The following is a 27,972-nucleotide window of genomic DNA, read 5'->3' on the forward strand; positions in this document are numbered from 1 at the left end:
GAATGCATTAAGATAAATATACCTTCTGCCATTAGAAGCTCTGTTTGTTGTCCAACGCAGCCAGTCATGTTCCATGTTTTTGAAATAATGCATGCCAAGTTTAGGTGGGTGGACATGATCCTTCCATTCCTGGATTTCCTTGTTGCTGTTTACTTTGAAGTATGCAGGAATGCATGCTCTTGTGTTAAGTGTTGGAGTGATTACAATAAGCTGCAGGTTGTAGCTGGAGAGCAGGGCAGGGTCTGGTCACAGTTGTACAGATAGGCCGGCACATCTGTCATTCTTCTGCAGGTCAGTACAGGGGGGTCTCCGCCTCATATAACAGACTGGCAATGGAGTTGCATGCACGCCACCTGACAACTTGTTTGTAGCTTTGGTTAGTTTTGACAGAAGACCAAAAGTGTGGCTGGGTGGAGGACACTGGCAGGATCATATATTTTACGAACTACAAAAAAATCACATGCATGAATGGTTATGAGGGAAAAAGTAATGTAATGCCCCGTACACACGAGCGGCATTTGCATCGAAAAAATCTTGGATGGTTTTTCCGACGGAATTCCGCCCAAGCTTGGCTTGCATACACACGGTCACACAAGTTTTCTGAACTTTCGACCGTCAAGAACGCGGTAACATACAACACAACGGCTAGCCGAGAAAATGAAGTTCAAAGAGCATGGGTCGAATTGTTTCCGAGCATGTGTAGGAATTTTGCACGTCGGAATTGCTAAAGATGATCGGAATTTGCGATTGGAACTTTTTCCGTCAGAAAAATAGAGAACTTGCTCTCAATCATTTGCTGGCGGAAATTCCACCAGCAAAAGTCGGATGGAGCATACACATGGTCAGACTTTCCGACCAAAAGCTCACGTCGGGCTTTTGCTGGCGGAATTTCCGATCGTGTGTACGGGGCATAATTCTTATTTTAGGTGAAATTCGTATTCAGGCCAAACATTATAAATGTCCTCGCCCCTCCTAAGACCTACAGTATACCCACTAACCTGTGTAAAAAGGTGCATGTACTTGCCTATTTTCAACCTGCACCTGTCTGGTCACATGATCCCCTGGGTCAGTAAGTGGTGGCTGCAGGGCAGAGGAGAGAACACTTGACAGTGGGTGGGAATGCCTGGTAGCCCTGGTGTCACCCATAGGCTCCCATTGCCCATCTGTTGTCAAAGGTCCTTTTGCCTGCAGCCACTGCTGACTGACACAGGGTAGCTGGATCACATGACCGCACCGAGCTGCATGAAAATAGGCCAATATTTTCCTCCTTACACAGGATGGTCGGCATCGATATTAGGAGATCAGGGTTTTTTAAGACTAGGTTTAGCCTGGAATTCTACTTTAAAGAATAAATTCATTTTTAGAAAAAGTGTATTTTGTTTTACCCCCTTTGCTGAGTAAACAGATCTCCTCCTCTACAGATGCATACTTGCCAAGGTCCGATGCTGCGGCCTCCTGTATTTGTTGACATCGAGTGCTGCAAGTCCTCTCTCCCCATCCATGTCTGTGCAGTGGGGCCCCATAGATGTCTATGGGGCTCATCTCCCTGAGTTTTCTGGCCGGTAGATGGAGGTGGAAAAGTCCAATAGAGCTCTGAATGCAACCTGAAGTTCCGTATCCGTGCCACACCAGGTACTAGGGAATAAGAAAGTCCGGGATTCCGTGTCCCTGATCATCATCTGCAGTCCAGAGAAGACCTGCCACTCTCTGCTCAGCCCCCTAATGACAATAATCAATATACACCATAAAAGGAAGATGTATACGATTATTTTGCATTGGTGTGCATTAAAGCTGAACTATAGGAGGATATAAAAGACACAAATGCAACTCTAATCATTCATTTGTGATTAAATGCAAGCATCTGAATTTGACTTGGAATCAGCCTCTTTCAGTCCCAGTATAGAAGGGCTGAAGTGTGAGAGGAAGAAGCAGAACAAGGAGTCCATCTGTTCATGTGCTCATAAGAAGCAGACAGAAAATAAGTACTGCAGGGGTCATCTCTGGATTGAAGCTGAATATTGCAGTAAATATGTTATAAAAAAGGCCCGTTGCACAATTTCAGTCTATACAAAAAATTGTAAAACTGGTCCGGCCACCTGAGGTGCAGAATATAAATCAGCGCAGGTCCGCAAAAGGGTTAAAGTGTTAAAGTGGCTGTAAAGCCTTCCATATACTCAGTAAAGTGACTGCCTTCAGGTGATACACAGAAATTAAACAAATCCTCCAACATAAGATGTACCTATTTATCTGAGCTGTCAGAAAGCAAGGGCTGGAGAGCTTAAGTTACATTCAGGGAGGAAAGCTAAGAACTAATTGGAGGGAAGGGAGGCAATTCACACAGAAACAGAGCTGAGGCTGTCAATCACAGGCTGTGTGTTAGAGCTTCCCTCCCCTGTCACCTTTTATTTTTTTTTTTTTTTTTTTTTTTTCTTCTCTTGTTGTCGGGGAAACTTGTCAGAAGTGTCTACAGATATCAGAGGAATGTGAAAGCAGACAGAAATGACACTTGGTACGGTACTCTGGATGGAGACAAGTACACGCTGTAGAGGGATGTGCTTTGCTTTGTTTTGTTCATATTTCATTCCTAAGGTTTACAATCACTTTAAATAGTGATATAAAAAAAACAAGTGTATCATTTAAAATGGTTCTGAAGGCACCAAATACATTCTATTCATGAATGTAAAAAACCCTCTGTGTGCAGCAGCCTTCCTAATACTTACCTGAGCCCCATCTCAATCCAGCTATGTCCACAAGAGCCTTGGCTCTCTGGGGACTTGCACTTCTGATTGGCTTTTGGCAGCAGGGGGAGCCAATCAGGAATTGAAGGGTGCAGGGCAGAGCCTCGTCTCCATGTGTGTGTGAATAGACACACAGAGCCGCAGTTTGAGAGTGTGCCTGCTTGGGTGCCCCCACAGCAAGCTGCTTGCTGTGGGGGCACCCGGCATGAGGGAGGGGTTAGGAGTGCCAGCAGGGGACCTGAGAAGAGGAGGATCCGGGCTGCTCTGTGCAAAACCAATACACAGAGCAGGTAAGTATAACATGTTTGTTATTTAAAAATAAAATTAAAAAAATAAGACTTCAATATCGCTTCAAACTTCATGAGCCATTCTGGTATTCACACATTTTAATTATGGCACGGAGTTGTCCAACGCAGCAATATCGCTCCATCTCCAAATATATGGTATTTTTTAATGCCATTGCCTGTGTTCCTCTGCAGGTTGTAGTAGAATGTTGCCAAGCTGAAGAGGGGAGTTCAACGTTTGCCAAACTTCTGGAAAAGGTTAGAGATGGGCAAAGCATTGTGGTTGAGACTGTTCTGGCTTTACTGAAGTTGTGCCGGGACACCAATCCAAGTGTGAATGAAGCACTGCTTGAAAAAGAGCCAAAATCCGAAGATCCTGTGGAGGAAGTAACTGTAGATACAGGTAAAAAGAAGCTCACATCTAAGCCTGCTAGTGTATTATATAGATTTTTTTTTTATACTTGTATTTTCTATTAGCCCAGTCTTATTCAACATATGAGCCCCACCCCTTGAAAAAGTTTTCAGGTCTCAGGGAAATCCCACAAAAAATTATCTCTACGGCTTAGGGTACATTCATGTGGCCAGTGGGTTGGACAGGATTTTAGGGTTTCTCCCCTTATTGCATACTATGCAGTTAGGTGAAAAACCTTCTGTGCTGCAGTACTCCACCCCACCCGAGCCCCATCGTTCCACCGATAGGCGCATAGCAGCTCCAGCAGCTGTCTCGGGGTCCTCATTGGACGGATTGATAGCAGCGTAAGCCATTGGCTTTAGCTGCCGTCAATCAAATCCAGTGACACGAGAGCCGAGGGACAGGGGCCGAGTCCTGGTTTCTGCGTCAATGGACGGAGCAGCAGGACTCGGGAGCGCGCCCACACAAGTGCCCCCTTGGAATGCAGCTCTCTGAGGGGGAACTTGAAGAGGAAGAGCCAGGAGTGCCACAGGGGGGACCCCAGAAAAGGAGGATTGGGGGAACTCTGTGCAAAACCCTTGCACAGAGGCAGAAAGTATAACATATTTGTTGTGTGGTGTGTTTTTTTTTTTTTTTTTTTTTTTTGACCCTAGGGAATAAAATGGTAATTGTTGTACATTTTTATGCCACACGGTATTTGCGCAGTGGTTTTGCAAACGCAACTTGTTTGGAAAAAAGACACTTTAATGAATTTTAAAAAAAAATATTTACCCCAATTTTTTTTATAAATTGTGAAAAATTCTGTTATGGGTAAACAAGTTGCATGTAAATAGTAAGAGTAAATAGACACCTAACATGGCACACTTTAAAATTGTGCATGCTCGTGCAATGGCAACAAACTATGGTAATCTCCTTAGTTGAAGCTTTAAACACCTTTTATAGGTTACCTGTTTAGAGTTACAGAGGAGGTCTAGCTCTAGAATCATTGCTCTCACTTTAACATTTGTGGCGCTACCTCACATGTGTGGTGCGAATAATGTTTACATTTGCGTGCATGACTTATGTATGCATCCACTTCTGCGCGTGAGCACAGAGGGATGGGGGTGCTTTACGATTTTATTTTTATCACTTTTATTCCCATTACAAGGAATGTAATCGTGGTTTGTAACAAAAATAAGCATGACAGGTCTTCTTTATGGAGAGATCTGGGGTCAAAAAGATCCGTAATCTCTCATTTACCTTTTTAAAACCTTGATCTTTTTCTTTAAAAAGTAACCTGCTCCAGTCCTCCCAAGGCCAAAGAGGCAAACAAAGGGGATCTACTCTTTGATCGCCTGTGTGACCAGTCGGCGGCACCGTCAAGTTGTTTCTCGGGTGAGCCGGCGGTAAGCCCGAGAGCAACCGGCGAGATTGAGGGGGCACAACTGCTTTCATTAAAAAGACAGCCCTCGGCTGTAAAAAAAATAAAAATAAATACCGAGGTTATGGCTGATATCTTTAGCCATAATCCTGGTAAACCACTTGCAAACTACAAGGTGTATATATACTTATTACAGTCGCTAAGTGGATTAAATAAAAGAATAATGCATGGATGTACTTAAAGTGGCGTTCCACCCAAAAAATTGAACTTCCGCTGTCTGGATCCTCCTCCCTCCCCCCCCCCCCCCCCCCCCCACCACTTTCTTCTGGGAGACGGAAGACAGCAGGGACCAGTCAGGATGCGCAGTGTGACTTGCGCGTGTGCAGTAGGGAACCAGGCTGAGAAGCCGCAAGATTTCACTTCCTGATTCCCCTAATGAAAATGCTGGCACCTCCACCTGGGACCCAAGGGATGGGTCGGTTTCAGGTGAGGACAACGCGGGTGCCCTGGACAGGTAAGTGTGCTTATTTTTTTCTTTTTTTTTCTTTGTGCATGCATTATAAAAAAAAAAACGTACACTTCATTCACTGCGATGTGCTGCGTTGCCGTATGGTGCCATGCATTTTGACACGGTGCCCTGTGATGCAATGCAGCATGTCTGAATTTTAGTGCAGCATAGCGCAGTGCACTACAGCACACATGTATTTGTATGTTTTGGTGCACTGCATTAGACAGTCCTTGAAAACTGAACAGACTGCAACGTACCTCAGTTCATGAAAAATTGATTGTTTGCATTTTTATGCAATGAACCACAAAGGATGCTGTGTGTTTTTCAGCCCACATGCATTTTGATGGTGCATTGGGGTGGATACTATTCACAATAAATTACACGTATCCTAGGCCCTCAAGCACAGAAACTACAAATGTTTTGGTTTGCACAAACTTTTATAAATGCCTTATCGTCTTGTCTGTCACAGGGCCTCCGGCATTGGTGGAAAAAGAAAAGACTTTATTTGATCTTCTGATGGAACGGAGAGAAGAGCTGATCCAGTGTATTACAGAGCTCAGCCCAATTATTGAGTGCCTAGATACAGCAGAGGATGACTTTCTTACCACAATTGAAAAAAAGGTTTTTACAATTTTATTTTTATTTTCTCTTTAGGAAGGCTTAATATTATTTGATTCATATGGCACAAATATATTTAACACCTTCCTTCCTGGCCTATAGTAAAATGATGGCCTAGCGGGAGCACTTCTGTTCTGGGAGGAAGTCATATGATGTACTCCCACAACACAGGGCTGCACAGTGGTACGATCTGTCACAGGCTGTGTCCATGGGCCACAGCTGATGACCTATCACTGTACCGTTCTGCTGTTAGTGTTATGTGAACACTGAACAATCACAGCAGATCACATGACAGTTGTAAACAATGGATGGCTTCCTTTTTTATTCCATCCATTGTATACAAATTGTGTTGCTAGCTGGGATTGGTCACAGTGATCACATGGTACAGACAGGCCCAATCAGTCAATCTGTACCATGTAATAAGCTCTGGCCAATCACAAAAAAAACTGAATGAATTGATTTCATTCAGTAAAATCCTTCTTGTACTAATGAAATCCACTGCTATAGGCAATCGTGTTAAAAAAAAAAAAAATAGAAAATCCTAATTGCTTTCCCAGAGTAGTACAGTATTACTATGGTAACACTGTATTGCTCTGGTCACAGTGTGTTATAAAAAAAAAAAAGCTGAAGAAATTTGTTTCATTTTTTTTTTTTTTTTTTTTTTTTTTTTTTCTCCTTTTACATACGGTCACCGGTCGGTGTCCCTGATCACCAACACACTGGTCATATGGTAATGCTGTACTGCACTGATGACAGTATGGTTAAAAATAAATATATAAATTCCACAGAGGTGGTCAAATACCACCAAAAGAAAGTTCTATTTGTGCGGGAAAAAAATACATTAATTTTGTTTTTGGGTGCAGCGTTGCACGACCGCGCAATTGTCAGTTAAAGCGGCGCAGTGCCGTATCGCAAAAAATGGCCTGGTCATTAATGGGGCAAATTCTTCCGGGGCTGAAGTGGTTAAATAAGAACTGTCTGTTTCTGTGTAGTAACAAATCAGATTTCAGCTATCATTTCTCCAAGAAAAAGTTAACCAGACTCTGCCCTTTTAATATCCTACAACAGGAGGATATGTTTTAAATGCTGTGTGTCTTCATATACATGCAGCATTTTATTTGTCCCATCTATGCATGAATGCCAATAGCTATGCTGGCAAAAACAATCTGTGGATCGTCCCTAAAGTTTTGTCTGAAAAATTAGAGAGGAATCCCCTCTTAATCATGGCACCCTGTGTGAGCATACAGGGAGCCTAGCTGCTATTGTATTGAAGAGTACTGCAGTGACATTGCAGTTTGCAACTGAGATCTCCAGCTAGCTCTATCCACCAATTGCACATTATGTGGAGCTAGTGAAGCAGTCACTTGACTGCGGCGTACAAGGCATTAAAGGATAAGTTCAATTTTTGAACAGAAAATTAATAAATGCACGTTTTCTTTTTTTTCTAAGGACTTTGCAGAGCATTGCACATGTGCAATCTCAGGCTCCTGCAGACTCATACGAGCAGGCAGTTACTTGAGTGCAGAAAGACCAATGGACTAGGAGAGTGCTCACCAGAACCCTAGTAGTTCATTGACAAACTACAAGCCGTCAGCTGCAAAGGCAGATGGTACTTGTAGGCATTTATTCACAGGAAACTGTGAATGAATGATGTGGCTGTGTGGGTGGTGCTGTCACAGGGAAAAGGGGGTGGGGGGGAAGTGTTGAAAATCTGCAGATGCTGGAACTTGTTACTCGTTGCACCCTAAAAATGGGTAAAACGTGTAACGTTCCACAGGTGGACTTATCCTTTAAAAAGGTATTTAGATACTAATATAAACATAATATCAAAAAAAAATGGTGGCAGTGGGTTTAATATCACTAAGGCTGAAGCTCAGCTTTAGGTGAGTCACTTTAACCATTTCAGCCCCAGAGGATTTGGCTGGCCAAAGACCAGAGCACTTTTTGCGATTCAGGTTGAGCAAAGTGGTGTGTGTGTTTTTGTTGTTGGTTCCCCCACCCCCCCTTGTGGCTTTTGTGTAACATTAAATATATTGACAGGTGATCATTGATTGCTGTGAAGGTGGGTCACATAAGGAAGCTATGGATAAACTGTTAAGGAAGGCATCAGAAACCAAAACCCTGAGCCCTGACAGTCTCATCAAGCTTCTTCAAGCTGTCCGAGAAGCATTTCCTGACCTCCACTCATTGCTCGATCTACTGGAGCCACACAGCAAAAAGTCCAACTTCAAAGGTATAAAACAAGCCTAGAAAAATGTGTGTCTTTAGCAACAAATGTTTCAGCTGATCTGGACAGTGGTATGCATGTGGCCACCCACAGAGCACTACAGTGGTTTAGCAGTGTGGTGCTCACATCAGTTTCTCTGGGTATGTTAATTGGACATGGAGGTAGTCTGTTCGTCTCATGTTTGTGTAACTTCCCTGTAGGGCTGCAACTAACGATTATTTTCATAATCAATTAGATGGCCGGTTTGTTTTGATCGGTTAATAACCTTTAAAAAGTGTGGTGTATAATTTAGTTAATATGTAAAGTAAAAAAAAAAAAGGCAATTTTATTCTTAAATATCTCTATGCAGTGTTAAATGTAAATAACCAACGATATGGTTAGGAAGCAAAATATCGAATCCTCTCTGAGAAAAACAGAAGAGATATACTGTATATACTATTAGAAGAGATACTGTGTATGCTATTGGAGGATATATACTATTAAAGGGTGAATCTGGTAAATATCATCAGATCAAATTTTTTTATTTAAAAAACAATGTCTTCCTTCAAAAAAAAAAAAAGTAATTTTAAGAACGTTCTAATCGTTAGTGGGGTCAAATCGACGTTAATTTTCAACCACCGTGATGGGAAAATTTGGGAATTTTGAAAATCCCTTTTACCAACAGTGTATTTGGTTTTCGGTCAGAAATGACATTCATTTTAAAAACAAGTGAAAATTTCAAACAACTTTCTTTCATTCAGCGAATGTAAAAAGATTATTTTGTATGAATATTCTCATCTGAAAATTGATTTGTGTGGTCAGCATAAGGCTCAGTACACACCTATGCAGTTTTGCTTTTGATCTGTTTCTGCAGTGCTTTTTGCTGTTTATTTTTATGCACATTCTTTTGCTGGGACTTGCGTTTTTGCATTTTTTATTTTTTTTGCCCAATTTGTCGGACAGAATAAAAAAACACAAATTGCTGCAAAAAACTATTACATTACATGCTTTTCTGCAGCGTCTCCATTGAAGTATATTGAATCAAAAAAAAGCACCATTTTGCATTTAAAAAAAAAAGTCCCTGACCCTTTCCAAATATGCAGCAGCAGAAAAAAGCATAGATGTGAACGTCTCCCATAGGAAACCATGTAAATGAACTGTAGTGCGCGTCTGCAGAACATACCAAAAAACAAATAATCACTGCTTTAAGGGGTTCCTTTTTTTTTTTTTTTTTTTTTTTTTTTTTTTCTGTAGAACTGTGAAATAATATTTACAGTAGCGATTATTTGCTCTTTTTGTACTATAAAGGGCTAATTTTCGTTTTTTTTTAACCCCATTATGTTACTGGCCGATTAATCAATTCTAAAAATAGTAATCGATTAATTTCATAATCAATTAGTTGTTTCAGCCCTACTTCCCTGTGTGTGTGTTGCGGTTTCCTTCCATGCCCTACAAACTTTCTGACTGGTTGTTTTCTATCAGTGCTCTTGAGCCTGTATGTAGTAGGGAATCCGGGGGGGGGACCCAATGAGTGTGAGAAACCCAATAAGTGATTCTTTGCAAGTCTGCCCCAAAGTCTCTTATCTGGCAGCATAATAAACAGATGTAAAATATTCCTCTTCCTCTGGTGCAGGCAAGCTGAGCACAGCTGATTATGGAGCAGAGTTGCTGAAACAATATCAGGAGAATTTTTCAGAAGTGGTGAACGATGCTGACATCATACTTGGTGGCATTTCAACAGCATCGCATTTAACAGATGGTGAGAAAGAGGTGAGCGTCTATTGTCTTTTGTAGCACAACTCCTTTTTTTTTATTTTTTTTATTTTTTTTTATATATTTAGGCCTAATCTACATCAATTTTGCTTTTTATAGCTGTTTATGAATCATTTTTGAACGATCTGCAAATGGCATGTTTGGATTTTGTGGACCCAGTGTCATAACTAGAACATCCAGGGTCCTGGTGCAAAAAAAAACGGGGCCCTAACCATTGGTCCCAGGGTTCTTTTCTTCAGTCACGGGGCCCTTTAGAAGCCCTTGTTCACACTGCTGAAGAACACATTCATTTCTGTGGGCACCCTCTTAATCATTGCAACTCAATTAGCAGACAAAAACAAGGTTTCTTCACTACTTTTCTGTGCCATAGACTGCAATCTTAAATCACAAAAGTCACAAGGAAATTGCAGGCAAGTCATACGACTTTGGGGTCATAGCAGTGTGAGCCTAGCCTTGTGGTCCCCAATTGGGACCCTTTCACATGTTCTACAGCAGGCACCTTCCTGCTGTCTTGGGCCTCCCCCCCCCCCCCCACGGTGGCGGAACGCCAGAGCCCATTTGCAAGTGCGACCTTTGTGTTTTGCCATTGCATGGAGCTGTGGACACTTGTGTTTGTTGCTGCCTTTGTGATGCTTCATGTTGCTTTTGGTTTTTCTCTTTCATACAAGTCAATGTGAAATCTAATGCAGAGGGATATTGGATGCAAGTGTTTAACTTTGTTTTATTTTGGTTCATTTGGTTCATATGCTGACCCTAGAAGCCCATATATTCCAGAATAGACTTTTCGTTCAATGCCACATCAACAATATTTTCTTTCTTTGTGGGGTGATCTTTCCTCACTCCTTCTGTGCTTGTAGCAGGGTGAGCTTGGCTTTTTCTGCTGAGCTGCTTATAGCATATCTAAACATTTTAATATATTGCAGCTTGCCAGTCATTAAAGTGGTTGTAAACCCTTACAAACCACTTTGACCTACAGGTAAGCCTAGATTAAGGCTTACCTGCAGGTCCAAGAAATATCTCCTAAACCTACACATTCTGGGAAGAGGGTGGTGTTGGATGTACTAGCAGATTTAGATAGACTTTTAACTAAGAAATATTAAAGCAGTACTACACCCACTGATTTAACGGTTTCCCAAAATGATTACATTCAAGGCACGCCATCAATGATAGCTGTTCCATTTGCTTGTACATTCAACCAAACGCAAGTCATCAAATGGCCAGTGTCATAACTGATCACATGCACAGCACCATGGCAACTGCAGATCAAACAGAAGCTAAGATGGCAACTTCATTTTCTGTAAAAGATGGGGGGGGGGGGGGGGGGGTTAGTTCCACTTTAAAGCCAACTCCATCTAAAACTTTTCAGCAGTTGCAGAAATTGTTTAGGAGAACGATTCTACCTACATAAATAAAAGCTGACCATTATAAGCACCCTTGTCAGTGTTAATTAGTTTCTCTCAATGTTCCAACTTCAACTTTTGCTGGACAGCGGAGATTGCTAAAGGAAGTTGAACGATAACAGACTTACTGGCTGGATCACCAGTTGAAAATAAAAGGGGGGAGGGGGCTAAAAAGAAACCGAATGCGGCCATCACATCGTAACCCCTTGGCGCCAGGGTCTCCGGCCCTTCAAGGGATTTCAGATGCCAGGAGGCGGGGTGGGGTTTATGATCATGTGACTGCCGTGATTGTCCTCAGTTTAGGCCAATATGGATTCTTCTACAAATCTTTGGTAAAAAAAATAATTGCAATAAGCATATATTGATTGGTTTGCGCAAAAGTTATCGCGTCTACAAAATAGGGGATAGATTTATGGCATTTTATTATTTGTTTTTCTTTTTTATTAGTAATGGTGGCGATCTGCGATTTTATTCATGACTGCGACATTGCGGCGGAACAGATCGGACACTTTTCACACTATTTTGGGACCATTGACATTTATACAGCAATCGGTGCTATAAAAATGCACTGATTACTGAGGAAATTACACTGGCAGGTAAAGGGGTTAGCGTGTTCCCTCAGCATGTTCTAACTGTAGGGGTGGGTGGGCTCACCAGAACGTGACAGAGATCACTTCTCCTGATCACTGGGAGCAGTAGATCCCTGTCATGTTGCTAGGCAGAACAGGGAAATGCCTTTTTTAAATTCTCCCCGTTCTACCTCCTTGTGCCACGATCATGTGCCACCAGTGGACATCGAGTCCGCGGGAACTGCGGGCACGATCCCACGGCGTGCAGACGCCCACTAGCTGCCGATGACTGAGTGACGTACGGGTACGTCGTTTTGCGCACCCATGCCACTTTGCTGAGATATATCGTCATGAGCACGTCGGGAAGTGGTTAAAGCAGAACTCAAAGTTTCTATTATGTGCCCCATGAATATGTCCTGCATTACTGTTAGTTTGCAGGCATCCTTTGTGTGCACAGTTCAAAATCCTTCTCATGCAAAATTTTATGTTAATGGTACTCGCACATAAGTGAAATATTGTGAGGAAGTTGGAAGTAATTGCTGTTCTGCTTCCTTACGCCAGCCATAGATGGATCAAATCTTGGCCAGTTCAGCAGGGAACGTGAAAAATGTAAATATTGTATTTATTTTTACAATTTCTTTCTAGGTGATGGAGCAGATTGTCAGGAAAAACTGCAACACTCGCATTTTCAGTGTTATGATATCTACAGTCTTTGAGGAGCAAACCTTGCCTGCAATGGCTGTCTGGCAGTTACTTTTATCCATGGAAGAACTGAGCTCAGCTGTGAGGTCTCTAATGGATGAGATCCGTAAAGAGCCGGGAGCCGATGTCTTCTTCCAAAGCGGTATGAAAATTTCAGAGACAAACATACACATTAAAGGGCATGTTCACTTTAAAAATGGGGCAGGGATATGCAATTAGCGGACCTCCAGCTGTTGCAAAACTACAAGTCCCATCATGCCTCTGGGTGTTATGCTTGTGGCTGTCAGTGTCTTGCTTTGCCTCATGGGACTTTTAGTTCTGCAACAGCTGGAGGTTCGTTAATTTCATATTCCTGATATAGGGGATACATTTTGAATTTTATCACTTCATAAGAGTTTGCCCCTTTACAAACACTGGCTAACTTTAACTGTACCTTCAATATATTAACAAATACTTGTCGTTCAGTTCTTGTATGAACTGTTTTACTTTCGTCTATAGCCAACATTTTTATTCTATTTTGGATAAAAGGGGTGAAATCAGACCCCCCCCCCCCCCCCCCTTTATTTTTTATTTTTTTGGTTTTTATTGCTGTGGGGAACCTCACCCCTGACTTCCTGTCAGTACAGGGTATGTTGGGAAATCTCTTCAGCAGGGAAAGGGATACATTTTCAGTGGAGTACGGAAGGGTTAGAACAGGTCTTGACAAATTTGCCCTGTCTAGGAGCTAGCTAAAAGAGTTAGGAACCAGTCTGTGTGCAGCAGTATGTAAAATGTATTGCAATCAATGTTTTATTGCGTAGGCATTCCAACGCATGCGGTTAGGTTTGTATGTGCATGTCTCCCCCTGCTCCACTGAATGCAGTGCAGTTCACATTGCATTACATTCTTTTCTGGCCATGCTGGCTGGGGAAACTGTCAACAGGGATCCAGGAGTGACATCATACACATCGCTTCTGAGTTAGCTCTCTTCCCTCCCCTCTACCCTGTAGCTCCCGCTATGCCAGTCCTGGGCCTGCAGATGGGAAAACGTAGCCCAAAATACCTAGCAGGGGCACTTGTGAGGGCACACAGGCATGTGGGCCATTCCCAGTAGCACACAGGCCCAAGGCAGAAAGGCAGCATCACAGCCTGTCCATCACCTGACCACTATATGCATGTGCTATGCAGCAGCTCACTAAGGAAGGACGGTGCAGCAAGGTGGGGGTGATGGGAGATCCAGTGACCAAGGTATTCTTATGCCACCTTGGGCTGTGTGGCCGTGGCAGGACAGGGAGAAATGGAAGAGAATTAAAAAACTGAAGACAAAACTGTGTTTCCCTCTTTGTGGGGGAGGGGTTGTGTAAAAGGAACTGAAGCTATTCCCGCCAGCTGCCCCACACTCCCCGTCCACTCAGGAAAGGGCGCCAGATCAAGCCTGCAACACCTTTAATTGCAATCCAGCTGTAAAACTGGAAAGGAGATGTTGGAGGTGGGCATGTAGTGAGAGCAGGCAAGGGAAGCCCTTCATGCCATTAGTGGCTGCTTGTCAGAGCCCCACCCACTAGAGGAGGGCTCTGGTTCCCTGAAAAATGTAAGCCTTGTAAAGGCCAATGCCCACAGTCAAGATAGCGAGCACTGTATCCTGCTTCAGTAGGCCGCAAAGCTGCAGCCTCAATTACTGGCCAGCCTGGCCTCTTAGTCTGCGCACCTGTGGGGGGGGGGGGTCACATGGGGAGACAGAATCCAGACAAGACCCATGCTGCAGTGTAGCCCAGTCACCAGGACGCTATTTCTAGTTGCCATGATGACTTGCGCCTGGAGTTTGTTGAGCCCTGAGTTAGAACTACTGACAATGTATTTATTGCTATTGCTGCCGCCTTGCCTCTGTGACAACTACTTCACTGATTTCTTGTCCTGGTGTCACCGGGTCAAAATGTGAGTAGAGCTGCACGATTAATCATTAAGAATCGAGATTGCGATTCTTCCCTACTTGTGATCTTGACCGAATTTTTCTGATTCTATGTGGAGTTCTCTGCTCAAGCCATCAGCTGTCAAACAAAAAAACAAAAAAACAGGAAGTCTGCCAAGTTTCACAACATTCTTCAGCTACTGAGCTAACTATAAACATTGTAACATTCTGTTCTTTAGATCAGGGGTCTCCAAACTGTGGCCCTTTGCTTGACTTTATCCGACCCTTTGGGGCACTATTCATCCCACTGATATGCAACACTATTCTGCCCTCTGACACCAAAAATGGGGCATAATTCCTGCCACTGACATCAACAATGCAGTGCCATTTCTTCCACTGACGCAAACAATTGGGTGCTATTCCTCCGCCTAATACAAAAGATTGGGCACTATTTACTCCCAATGATACCAGAAAAATGTTCTATTGCCGATGGCCACAATCCGGCCGCCTCTAAAGTCTGAAAGACTGTAAACTGGCCCTTTGTTTACGAAGTTTGGAGACCCCCGCTTTAGATCAAAGGAATGAACATCGGTCTGTAAATGAGGGGAGTTTAACCACTTAAAGACTAAACCTTTTTCTGACACTTGTTGGTTTCAAGTTAAAATCATCTTTTATTTTATTTTTTTTTTTTATTTTTTTTATTTTTTTTTTGCTATAAAGTTACTCCCAAACATATATTATATTTTTATATATAATGTATATATACATACACATTTTTTAGCATAGACCCTAGAGAATAAAATGGTGGTTGTTGCAATATTTTATGTCACGCGGTATTTGCGCAACGGTCTTTTAAATGCAGTTTTTTGGGGAAAAATGCACTTTAATGAATAATAAAAAAATAAAAAAAATAATAAAATAAACAGTAAAGTTAGCTCAATTTTTCTTGTTTTGTTGATTCTCATTTTTTTCCCAGAATCTTGCAGCTCTACGGTAGATGTGAGGGAATATCTCCCCGGTAGAATCACAGACAAAATAACTCTACGACAATATATGACAAAGGGACTTTGGTTCAATCGGTGCAGTTTTCACTAATTTAAGTATTATAGAAGGCAGCCGCCCCTTGAGTTATATACATCCCCTCAGGTCACTGCACTGCAGAAAATGCTGTTTCCTGCTTTAGATGCACTGCTGATATATAGAAGCCAGTAAAGTCAGAAGTTTTGTTTACTCTTTCTGCTACATTTTCTATGCTTCACCTGATTTTTTTTTTATTTTTTTTTTTTTTCTGATGGCAGTATTGAATAGAGAAAGTGAGGTCGCTGAAATTTTGATTCAACACAGCTCTTTAATTGCACAAGCATTTCGACAGTGTGAGCACCTGGGTTCAATGGCATCTGAGGATGAAGCCTTGAGTGACCTAGTGAAAGAGGTATATGTTTATCATTTAAAGCATTTATGAGGCCTATTTGTAACAGCTGGAGCACAGAAAACTATTGCAAAAATTTTAGACTTCTTGTGTTTTTATTGGAAGATTCCACCTGATTGATTTGTGTGGTCAGTTGCTTTCCTTTTGCTTCAGTTTTTATAAATCCTCTGAATTGTTCTCTGATAATGTTACAACCATTGAAGCAGTTTGCTAAACCTTTTCTGGGTATAACCCTTTTAATGAAATGCTTTGAAAAAACATGTCATACTTGCCTGCTTTGTGTAATGGTTCGCACAGAGCAGCCCTGATCCTGGTGTGGATGATGTCACTGTAATTATTTATAAAAAAGAGAAAAAAAAAGTACCCTTTTTCCTATTTGATATACAGCTGTAACATGACCCAGCTCTTTCCCAGTCTGTCTGCAGGGAAACCTAAGGACGACGAGCTTGTAGTCCTAGTCCTTTGCTGCCAGTCACATGTTCAGAATAAAATAAACAGCCTTTGGGATTCAGAGTAAAAATAAATAATATAAATAAACTGTTTTAAATTGGTATAAAAATATATATTTGAAATCAAATCTTTATTATTTTTTTGCAATAACATGGTGTGAGTGGATTTCTGCAGTGCCACGTCCCTCCAGCCTGTGTCTTAGAATAAGAGTGAGGTGAAGCCACCATTAACCAGTTGCCGACCGCCTTCCACATATATACTACAGCAAGGCAGCTCAGCTGCGCAAACTGATGTACCTGTACGTCGGTCTGTGCATTTGGTACTGTGGGCACACGCGCCGCCGGAGCTTGTCTGCAGGTCCGGTGGACCACCGCCAGCCACCCACGATTGCTGTGAAGAGAGGCAGAACGGGGATCTGCCTATCAGGGTAGGAGAGGGAGATCAGCTGTTCCTAGTGATCAGGAACAGCGATCTCTCTGTACTCAGTCAGTCCCTTTAAAGCATATATGACACACAGTGCCTGTCCTGTATTTTGCCCCCCCTGAAATACCTGGCTGATCCTGCCAGTTCCTACCCTCACCTCTGTAAACTCCCCATGGTTCATCAGGGCTGCTGACCCCTGACACCGTGGTCAGTTTTTTGTTCCCACCATCATCCCGCTGTGTCTCCCTCTGTCCTCCTCCGCCCTCCCCACCCTGCCTGTCAGCTAGTGACAGTGCCCCAACCCCCCTGCTGCTGGAATAACATCTACATTTGTATACTATCTGCTCTGTTTCCTAATGCTGTGTGCCCTGCTGAGAGACAGCCTGTCACATGAGCGCCAGGAGACTATCTGAAATTGCTACATTTTATTTTATTTATTTTTATAAATGACGCACACGCAAATGAACCACTTTAAGGAGATTTCCCATTTCTATTTGTCCTGTTTACCTTTATCGTTGGGAAGGGGACCTGTCAAAAACAGGTCCCCATTCTCCCCTGAAAGATACCAAATGTGGCACCGTAGGGGGGGGGGAGACAAATAAGCGGAAGTTCCAATTTTGGGAGAAACTGCTTTAAAGTTAAAAACCTTCTGCCTTTAGAACCACTTCTAAAACTTTTTTTTTTTCATTTCACTGTTCATAGCTTTCCTTTTGTATGTAATTTTTAAGAAATCCTAACGTGATCAATTTTCTGTGGTTTTTTATTTTTTTTATTTTGAGCCTTAATATTCGTGTGTTTTTTTTTTTATTTATTTTTTTTTTTTTTTTTATACGTAATGTAAACCATTTGGTGACAGACCGGCAATATAACTTGATCCCTTGCTGGATTTTTTTTGTGATTCATATTTTAGTCTCTATACACACAGCCACAGCCCTTTGGTACCGTGCAATCTCAAAACATTTTTTTGCACTGATCATATCAGTGGAAATAAATATCCTTTATGAAGAAAAGGCATTTGCTGGTGATATTAGTATGAATGGAATAACACACCAAATGGAGTTCTGACCTTCATTTGGTGTCCTCAGTCTGCTAGGCCTGATCAATTACACTGACTTTACATGATGACCATACTGGGAAATCTGAATTGATGTCAATAGCCTCCCACTGAATTCTCTACTCTTAGGGCTACTTCACACCCGCATCTGTGTAACAGTGCAGGGGCTGGTATGCAGTGCGATCACTGTTAAGCCGATGCTGCCACGGCCATCTTCCCTCAGTCCGCGGATGCTGCCACGGCCATCTTCGCTATGGGAATCAGAAAATGAAGCCTTGCAGCTTCACTTCCTGGTTCCCTACTGCACATGTGTGAGTCACACAGGGCAGTCTAAATGGTCCGTGCTGTCTCTGGGACCCGTGTGTGTCCCAGCAGACAGCACGGTGGGACAGGAAGAGGCATAGACTCCCGCGGGAGTCTATGCCCAGAAGTGGGTGCAAATACCTGTCTTGGGTATCTGCACCCCCCTGAAAGGTGCCAAATATGACACCGAGGGGGGCAGGGTTCCCGAAAAGCGTAGGTTCAATTTTTGTGTGAACCGCAGCTTTAAGTTCAATTGACTGCCTCGCCCTGCACTGAAAAAAGTGCTGCACCAGTACTATTTTTTTTACGCATATCAATGCAGTGCAGTTGTGTGAATTGGGCACACACGTGACAAGGCATTTTGTGGTTGAATAGCTGCAACTGCATATGGTGTGAATGAACCCTTATGGGGGAATTGACTGGACTGCAGCATTGGTCCTGTGTCAGGCAATATTTTTATGGGCATGTATTCACTTGTCAATCCCAGCATTCTAATAGCCAATATTTTTTTTTTTTTTTGTTTTGTTTTTACAGCTGTTAAGCATCCCGGACCAGACAGAAGATGGAGATTTGTCTTTAAGCATGGCTCTGAGTTCTGCACTGCACCACACCATCCCTGTCATGAAATTCTGCCACTTGCTGTGTTCTGCCAAAGACCTTGCCTCTGACCTAAATCCCGTGTTCAAAGATCTGGAGGAACATGGTGAGGGGATTTCAGCTGTCTGTATATTATGGTAAATCTGCATTGGGTCCACAGCCAATTCCACATGGTGGGATTGATTCATTAAAATTGGAGAGTGCAAAATCTGGTGCAGCTCTGCATAGAAACCAATCAGCTTCCAGGTTTTATTGTCAAAGCTTAATTGAACAAGCTGAAGTTAGAAAGCTAATTGGCTGCCATGCAGAGCTGCGTCAGATTTTGTGAGACCAGACTACCACTTCGTCTTTTACCATATGCCAGTGCAGACTGAGTTGGTCATGTTTTTGCAAATGTTGAAGCTAAACTAAACCCTTTTATCCTTGACAGCCAAGGAAGCTGCCATCTTGGCCTCTGCTTGATCTGCAGTTCCCATGTTGCTTCACATGTGATCAGCTATGTGATGGCTTCACAGGTTGACTAAGAGCACAAGTAGTTGTGACAGATTTCGTTAGCAGAATGCCTTGAATGTAACTGTTTTGGCGAAACCTTTTAAATCGGTGGGTTTAGTTCTGCTTTTTAAAGTGAGTGTAAACTACCATACATGAATTTTACCTATAGGTAAGCCTATAATAAGGCTTACCTGTAAATACTGTAAATATCTACTAAACTTGCACCATTTAGGAGATATTTACTGTACATGCTGCAAGTGACATCACCGATGCATGCACTCTGAAGGAACATCCACCCAGGCTGTTCCTTCAAAGTCCTGTGCTGCAACTGGCGGGTCCCGTGCACATGTGCTGTAGTGATGCCATCGCTGCTCCAGCCACTCTCAAAGCCGAAGTCCGCGAACCCAGAAGGAAGAGGGAAGGTGACCCCCTGACATGCCACATTTGGCATGTCATTTTTTTTGGGGGGGGGGGCGGATACCCTCTTTTTAGAGGGTTCCAGCTCCCACTTCCTCCCAGCACACCGTGACACCGGAAGAGAGATCACCTCTCCCCCCCCTCCCTCTCGGCAATCATCTGGGACATGTCACAGGTCCCAGATGATTGCCCGGCCAGTCATGGCGCGGCTTGCGCATTGTGTGCTTGGCTGTGAAGCCGTGCATCGCGTGCCCGATGTAAAGCCACAGCCAGGCACCTACAGTGACTGTGCCGGCACCGCGGAGAGGGGGACAAGCGGAGCTTCATTCCCCTGCATTGCTGGACCCAGGGACAGGCAAGTGTCCGATTTTATTAAGTTTGTAGCTGCTGACTTTTTTTTCTTTTAGCGGAACTCTGCTTTAAGGTCTCCTTTTCAACCTGTGTATTCTTGTCTGACTGAAGACTGCTTCAAACATATAAAATGATTTGCAAAGAGTAATGATCAAATATTTAATTTAACAGCCAATAGGAATCCATTTGTTCTCAGGTTACTGAGGTCCATTCATGTAAAATACTTTTAGATTATTATTGTTTATTTTCAATCTTTGTCTTGCTAAATAGAAACCAGGAAATGTGCCATGCACTTGGTTATCCTAAAATCAGTGCGGTTTATACATGCTAAAGCTCACCCCGAGCACAATGAGCTTCTTACTGGTTTCATGCTAGTTCAACATTCCATTTCCTCTAAAGCCCCCTGCCATATTGTACACATTTCCTCACCCTGCAATTGTTCTTGGGTGGAAGTACAGCTCCTGGCCATTTACAAATTAAAGGAGCGGTAGGTGGAGATGCAACCATAGTCGCTGGGTAGCGCTTATAGCCGGGGGGACCAGGAAATACAGTAGGCAGCTGTATTTTTCACCTCCTTGTAAGCGTGAACATTTGCAGGGTGCAGAAAGCAGTGTTTATTTTGGCAGGTAGTTTTAGAGGAAAGCAACCTATCTAATTCCAGTAAGCTTATTGTGCCCAGAGTTTGGCTTTCAGTGCATGCCTGCTAAGTAGTTTGTAAATGTGAAAATGACATTTCTGTTGAGGAGGATGGCACCGTCCTTTTTCAAGCATCATCCCAAGTCACTATTTACTTCCTGGACTGAGATGCTGGCTCAGAGTATACAACCATTAAAAACCTGGAGACTGGGCAGCAGCCACTGTTCACAAATATCTGACGCATATCAGCTCATACTGCAGCCTCTCAACTTGTGACTTGCTACAAAGTTAAGGTGACCATAGATGGATCGAATGTCTGCCAGTTCAGCAGGGATCGCCTAAATTTTCATTCATGTGTGGGTGCTGCAGTTGAACAGAAGTCAGTGAGTTGATGGAATAGCTGCAGCGCTGATCTATGTCTTCTGACAGTGAGGCATCTCCCTGCTGCCAGAATACAATAGCGCAGTGGTGAGGATTCCTCCATCCACCTTGAATGTGTGGATGGGGGAATCTGTTCAGGGTTTTTTTTTTTTTTTTTTTTAAGCCCACTGACTGATCCAAAAAAACTGAACCATGTATGAGCTTTGTAGTGTTACAAATAAAAATAGCGCAGGGTGCAATCTGAGTGTGTTAAGTAGGGGGTACATTTATTTATAAAAACAGCAAATTGGCAACTTGCATATAGCCAGCAAAAGGTTTGCTTATTATCAAAGTCAGACTTGTGTGGTGTAGAAAGTATCCACATCAGGTGTGTCCTGTCCCAAATTGGCAGCGATTTGTTGATACACTTCCTGATTCCACCAGCATCTGGATTTTATCAAAAGGGCCAGATCTGCAGCTCAATAGTATACTGATCGAGTGGATAGATCCTCGAAACATGAAGTGTTTCGGGTAGTGGCGTCACTTCGGGTCTGCAGTGCAATCCACTGGCCTCACCAGTCGCTTTTTGATTCCGTCTGGATTTTACCAACAAATCGCTGCCAATTTGAGTATTTTGGGGACAGGACACACCTGATGTGGATACTGTCTACGCCACCCAGGTCTGACTTTGATGATAAGCGAACCTTTACTGGCTATAAACAAGTTACTAATTGGCTGTTTTTATAAATGAATGTGCATCACTTACTCCACTCAGATAGCAGCGGGCGCCATTTTAATTTGTATTAGAGATTTTTCAGTCTCGCAGAGGTGCGCCATAGAGTGTCTTTCTGGAGATTAGCAAGCATTCACCCTGGAGTTTTACAGAACTTTTACGCTTTTTCTGTGGAACTCTACTATACTAGTGCGATATACAGTAACCTGTCCTTTACAGTGTTATCTCACTGGGGAAGGAGAGATTGAGGAAATGCATCTTCCTGTTTTTTGTTTTGCTTAGTTTTTTTCTTTTAACCTAAAACAAGGCTCTTCATTTTATTCAAGAAGTCATCTTTTTATCTTTAGGGCTGCTGGTGGAAGGTAAATGCAACTTTCAAAATGATGAGAAGTGGAACGTCAGCAATGACTGTCACATGGATGCTGTTGAAGAGATTGGGGACAGGAACGAAGAGGAGGAAGAAGCTAAGGATGATGAAAACGAAGAGATGGATTCAGAAAAAGAGAGAGCAGAACTTGGGCAAGAAAAAGGTTCAAAGAAAAACTTTATCTGTAAGTCCTGTGATAAGATTTTCCTCTTCCGCTGTCGCCTGGAGGTTCATATGAAGCGCTGCAGAATGGCCAAAAGGAATCCTTTACAGTGCAAGGACTGCAATGTGGTACAGGCCTCCAAAAAAGAGCTGGAACAGCACAGAGAAGAAGTCCATGGCTACTTGATTTCGCGTAATAACAAAGGCAAAAGGCGAATGCTTGTTACTTGTGACATTTGCGGCAAGGAGTTTGCTCATCCATCAGGTAACACATGATATTTTTTGTTTTCAAATTAGCTTTGCCATTGAGTTTTACTTTAGCCAGCCAAAAGTTGACCTTCCGCTTTAAGAGTTCCTCGCTCCCCCTTATAGGCTGCATTTGGCATGTATTATTGTTTTTTTGGGAGGGGGAGTGGGTACCTAGTTTTGACAGGTACTTCCTGTCCCATTTCTTCCGTCATTTCGCCTCCTATGCAACTCCTCCTCTCCCCCTAGGTGGGCCCTCCCTCTCTGCAATCTTCTGGGACACATCACCGGTCCCAAAAGATTGCCTGGCCAGTAGGAGAGCACGACTCGCGCATGCGCAGTGTGCATCCGGCTTTGAAGCCGCAAGCTGTCACAGCTGGATGTCCATACTTGCAATGACGGCACCGCAGAGAGAAGTGGGAGAGGAGCGAGGCTTCGGGCGGCCGCATCGCTAGACTGGTACAGGTGAGTGTCTGTTTATTAAAAGTCAGCAGCTACACTTTTTTTGTAGCTGCCGACTTCTAATAAACTTACAAACTAGTGGAATTCCACTTTAAAGAAGAACTGCAGTCTGCTCACACAATTTGTAATAAAAACATCTTTGCCATTCTGAAGCATCCCTCCAACCACTACAAACTCTCAGGAGAGAGAGAGAAAGAGCTGTGCATGATCTCATAAGCCTAGGTTTTTTACCAGACAAGAAACAGGAAGTGGGCTATATAAGGTATTTATTGGCAGAAAGAGAAAATGTTTACTACCCAAAGTTAAAACAACAATGGCAGAAGATTTCACCCCACCACTCCTTTAAAGCCCCACCCTTGGGCAATACCCCCTGCAGTAATAATGTTTTGTTTTTATTCCTAGACTTACCTTTTTTAGAGGTTTGGTCATGTGAGGACTGAGGCTCTTCCAGAAAGGTCCTTTATTGGTGCAAGCAGCTTCCTGTAATCATTACTATTGTCCTCAGTCTTCCTGGCTGAGTGAGGCTGGGCTTCATTTGCCTGGAAGACTGAGGACGTTTTCTGGAAGAACAATATTCCTGTCAGAAGCAGCATTTTTTTTAAAGGAGAAGTATGAGATGGGCTAAATAATAACCCCATTTTGCCATAATCATGAATCGGCTGTCATTACTTCCCTCCCCCCCACCAGGGACGCTTCAGCTATCAGGTCGCTGTAACGGTCCAAATGGTTTTTGAATGTTTTTAGAGGGGGGCAGTTGCAATTTTTATCAAACCGCCCCCTCCTTCTGTCCCTCCTCTCCTGCTCTTACTGAACAGGCACACACCTGAACAGTATACACATTCAGGCACTGTGATGTTCCTGTGCATAGTGGAAAAGTAGTATAGACATCGCTGAAGGGAGGTGTTGGGGAGGGCTGTGCACAATCTTGGGAACAAAACACGGAGGAGAGATGAGTTTGCTTTAAGAGCATATTAAATAAGGGCATTAGTCGGTGCATCCCATTGGGAAATCAAAAGTCCTGGATGGCTTAACTCCAATGTAAAAATGCCTATAAAAGTAAAGGAGAAGGCCTTCAAAAAATACAAGGCTGAGGGATCATCATCAGCATTCAGACTTTACAAAGAATGCAACAAGAAATTTAAGCACTCCAAAGACATGCTGGTAGGTTAATTGGCTTCTGTCTAAATTGGCCCTAGTATATGAATGTGAGTTAGGGACCTTAGATTGTAAGCTCCTTGAGAGTGGGAACCCATGTGAATGTGCAATGTATATGTAAAGCGCTGTGTATATTGACGGGGCTATACAAGTAACTTTTTAATAATAATATGGGTGCAGTTAGAGAGGCTAAGAGAGAACACGAAAGACGCATACGGTAATGGAGGAAAGCAAAAATAATCACAAGAAATTCTTTAAATATATAAACAGTAAAAAGGGAGGACAGCGGAATGGGCCCTATAAAGAATGAGGGAGGACATTTGGTTACAAAGGATGGGGAGATGGCGAAGGTATTGAATTTATTCTTCTCCTCAGTCTTCATGAGGGGATCGAGGGGCTTCAGTAACCAAAACTACAGTGTTTATCCTCATGACACATACCAGGAAGCTTCCTCATGGTTAACAGAGGACAGAATTAGAAATAGACTTGGGAAACTTAACATTAATAATTCACCGGGACCATATGGTTTGCACCCGAGGGTATTTGGGGAACTCAGTCAAGTAATTGCCAGACCATTGTTCCTAATTTTTACTGACTGGAATGGTACCAGCTGATTGGAGAAAAGCCAATGTAGCACCATTATTTAAAAAGGGCCAAAATACATCCCTGGGAATTACAGACCAATTAGCCTAACATCAATAGTAGGCAAGCCCTCGGAAGGGATAAGGGACTATATGCAAGATTTTAGTAATGAAAACTGTATCATTAACAGTAATCCGCATGGATTCATGAAGAAGCGATCTCGCCAAACCAATCTATTAACCTTCTATGTGGTGGTGAGCTGCCATCTAGATAAAGGAAGGCCCGTAGACGTGGTGTATCTGCATTTTACAAAAGCATTTGACACCATTCCCGATAAATGTTTACTTACTAAGTAAGGTCCGTTGGCATGGACCATAGGGTGAGTACATGGATTTAAAACTGGCTACCAGGGCCAGTCCTCAGGAGGATGTACTGGAAATGGAGCGAGTATAAAGAAGAGCAACTAAGCTAATAAAGGGTCTGGAGGATATTGGTTATGAAGAAAGGTTGCGAGCTCTTAACTTATTCTCTCTGGAGAAGAGACGCTTGAGAGGGGATATTATTTCAATTTACTAATACCGTACTGGTGATCCCACAATAGGGATAAAACTTTTTTGCGGAAGGGAGTTTAACCAGACTCGTGGTCACTCATTAAAATTAGAAGAAAAGAGGTTTAACCTTAAACTGCATAGAGGGTTCTTTACTGTAAGAGAGGGAAGGATGTGGAATTCCCTTCCACAGGTCGTGGTCTCATCGGGGAGCATCGATAGTTTAAAAAAAAAAACAGGGCAGCACTGTGGTGTAGTGGTTAGCACTTTCACCTAGCAGCAAAAAAGGGTCGCTGGTTGGAATCCCGACCACGACACCATCTGCCTGGAGTTTGCATGTTCTCTCTGTGCCTCTGTAATTGGCTCCTGTCTAAATTAGCCCCAGTATATGTATGAATGTGAGTTAGGGACCTTGGGTTGTAAGCTCCTTGAGGGTAGGAACTGATGGGACTGTACAATGTATATGTAAAGAGCTGTGTAAGTTTACGGCGCTATATAAGTACCTGAAATAAACTATTAGATAAGTACTTGAACGACAGCAACCTACAGGAATATACAATGTAATACTGACATATAATCACACACATAGTTTGGACTTGTGTCTTTTTTTTCAACCTCACCTACTATGTAAGGAAACTGCACGGGAACACAGCTTTCCTGCACTGCATTCTATTGTGAATGGGCCCTTAATCCTAAACATGCTCTGGGACCATTAAAAAAAGAATTAAAAAAAAAATAGCCCAGATTTGGGCATTAAACATAATGTATAGTAGTTTTCATGTTTTATTATGGTCAGGAATAAAAAATAACATTTTGCAAAATATTTTTCTTGGATTATGTTGCCTAGAGGTTTTAGGAGAAATCTGCAATGGTTTTACAGAGATTTTACATAGGAATCCTTGAAGGAAAATGGCCTTATGAACACCGTTTTTCTTATGTTGTGTTTTGTCCCTCTTAGGCCTTCAGTACCATAAGCGGACAGAGCATTTTGATGAGAAGCCATTCTCCTGCGAAGAGTGCGGTGCCAAGTTTGCTGCAAACTCCACCCTGAAAAACCACCAGCGTCTCCATACAGGGGAACGTCCCTTTGTTTGCAAGCACTGCCATATGACATTTACACAAGCTGCCGCCCTTTCCTACCACACTAAAAAGAAGCATTCTGAAGGTACGGTGAGATCAGTCTTTTGATGTATTATAGAATAGCATATATCATTTCTATTATACATTTTTTTTTTTTTTTTTTTTTTACGTCGATTCCTACAACTTATCCTGTTTATAAAGCTGCTCTAGACAGTTTCTCTGGTTTGCTGCAGTTTTATTTAGTGTAAAGCTAAATTGTCATAAACCTGACGCAATCTGTCATTTCAAAGGAGTGATGTAGGAATGTGCCATTTGTTTTTTCATTTTTTTTTTTTTTTTTCATTTTCTTCTCTCCAATTGTTAGCCAATCTTTTGGTTGCTTTTCGATAGAGCAGTTATTTTGCAGGCTCTTTATAATTAGGTCTGTCTGAGTCACCCTGCAGTTTGTGTGATGGCATTTTTTTCGATCAGCTATGGATGTTCTTTTTTTGACCTTCATTGGAGCAAGCAACTGTTGCATTCCCTAATATGTGATCAAAGCTTTTATTTCATTACAGGAAAGATGTATGTTTGCCAATACTGTGATGCCGTCTTTGCACAATCCATAGAGCTGACGCGGCATGTCAGAACTCATACAGGAGACAAGCCTTACGTCTGTCGAGAGTGTGGGAAAGGATTCAGCCAGGCCAATGGACTTTCCATACATCTGCGCACATTCCATAGTAAGCGCTGCTTATGCATTAGCTGCATGAATGGACTGTATTCTTTGGTCACTCTCATCCTACATCTTCTGGGCCTTTATTGGCAGATTTTTTTTATTTGTTTTTGGATTTTTTTTTTTATACATGGGGGGGGGGAAGCTTTAATAGGTAGGTACATCTACTGACTGTAGAAGTCTTATGTTGGAGGACATGACTTTTCAAGGTGACAAGGCAACATCTTCCAAAACAGTGTTGAGAACAGCAGCATGGTGTGTTAGCAAAAATAAACATCCCTTTCTTAAGGCTCTGTTCACACCTAAGCGTTCCATTTTCAGGCAGAAAGTCATGCAATTTTTGCCTCGCTTTTGTACAGGTCAAAAGTTCACTAATGTAATCTGCCAAAAAATAAGCCCCTGTACTTTTTTGAGTGACAGACGTTTTGCTTCAGGCAACAACGCTCAGATCTGAACAGGGGCCATTTAAATGAATGGGATTCGTCTTGTTGGATGTTTTTTAGAGCTGAGGCTTACAGCAGAAAAACGCCTAGGTGTGAACAGAGCCTCAGTGTTTTAAATTTTTTGCTGCCAGAGACATTTTCACATTTTTATTTATTTTTAATTTTTTGCACATGTTAAAAAGAACAAGCCTAGTTAAGACCCCAATCATATATTTTCTGAAAGCAGGGGCCCTGGAGAATAAAAAATGTTGCGCTGTTCTCAGTAAGTAAAAAAATAGGTTGCTAAAGGTAGTAGTAGAAATCTAAATTAAATCAATCATAAACATAAACGTTATGTTAACCACTTGCTTACAGGGCACTTAAACACCTTCCTGCCCAGACCAATTTTCAGCTTTCGGTGCTCTCACAATTTGAATGACAATTACTCAGTCATGCAACACTGTACCCAAATGAATTTTTTGTCCTTTTTTTCCCACAAATAGAGCTTTCTTTTGGTGGTATTTGATCAC

The 27,972-nt window shown here is 42.5% G+C and overlaps 1 protein-coding gene across 2 annotated transcripts in view; it reads left to right on the forward strand.

Annotated features, from left to right (window-relative positions):
• ZBTB40 (zinc finger and BTB domain containing 40) overlaps positions 1-27,972 on the forward strand; it is a 70,469-nt gene that overhangs the window by 14,484 nt on the left and 28,013 nt on the right. For both annotated transcript variants that reach the window (XM_077457935.1, XM_077457936.1), the window contains exons 4-13: positions 3,218-3,425; positions 5,772-5,923; positions 7,961-8,153; positions 9,760-9,896; positions 12,514-12,712; positions 15,757-15,890; positions 18,652-18,820; positions 22,051-22,497; positions 26,184-26,390; positions 26,863-27,027. In XM_077457935.1, the coding sequence (XP_077314061.1) occupies positions 3,218-3,425; positions 5,772-5,923; positions 7,961-8,153; positions 9,760-9,896; positions 12,514-12,712; positions 15,757-15,890; positions 18,652-18,820; positions 22,051-22,497; positions 26,184-26,390; positions 26,863-27,027 (2,011 nt within the window). The remainder of the gene's footprint in view (positions 1-3,217; positions 3,426-5,771; positions 5,924-7,960; positions 8,154-9,759; positions 9,897-12,513; positions 12,713-15,756; positions 15,891-18,651; positions 18,821-22,050; positions 22,498-26,183; positions 26,391-26,862; positions 27,028-27,972) is intronic.

Source organism: Lithobates pipiens, unplaced genomic scaffold (genome assembly GCF_037356315.1).
Source record: "Lithobates pipiens isolate NorthernLeopardFrog02 unplaced genomic scaffold, aLitPip1_a1.2 Scaffold_27, whole genome shotgun sequence".
NCBI classification, from domain to species: domain Eukaryota; kingdom Metazoa; phylum Chordata; class Amphibia; order Anura; family Ranidae; genus Lithobates; species Lithobates pipiens.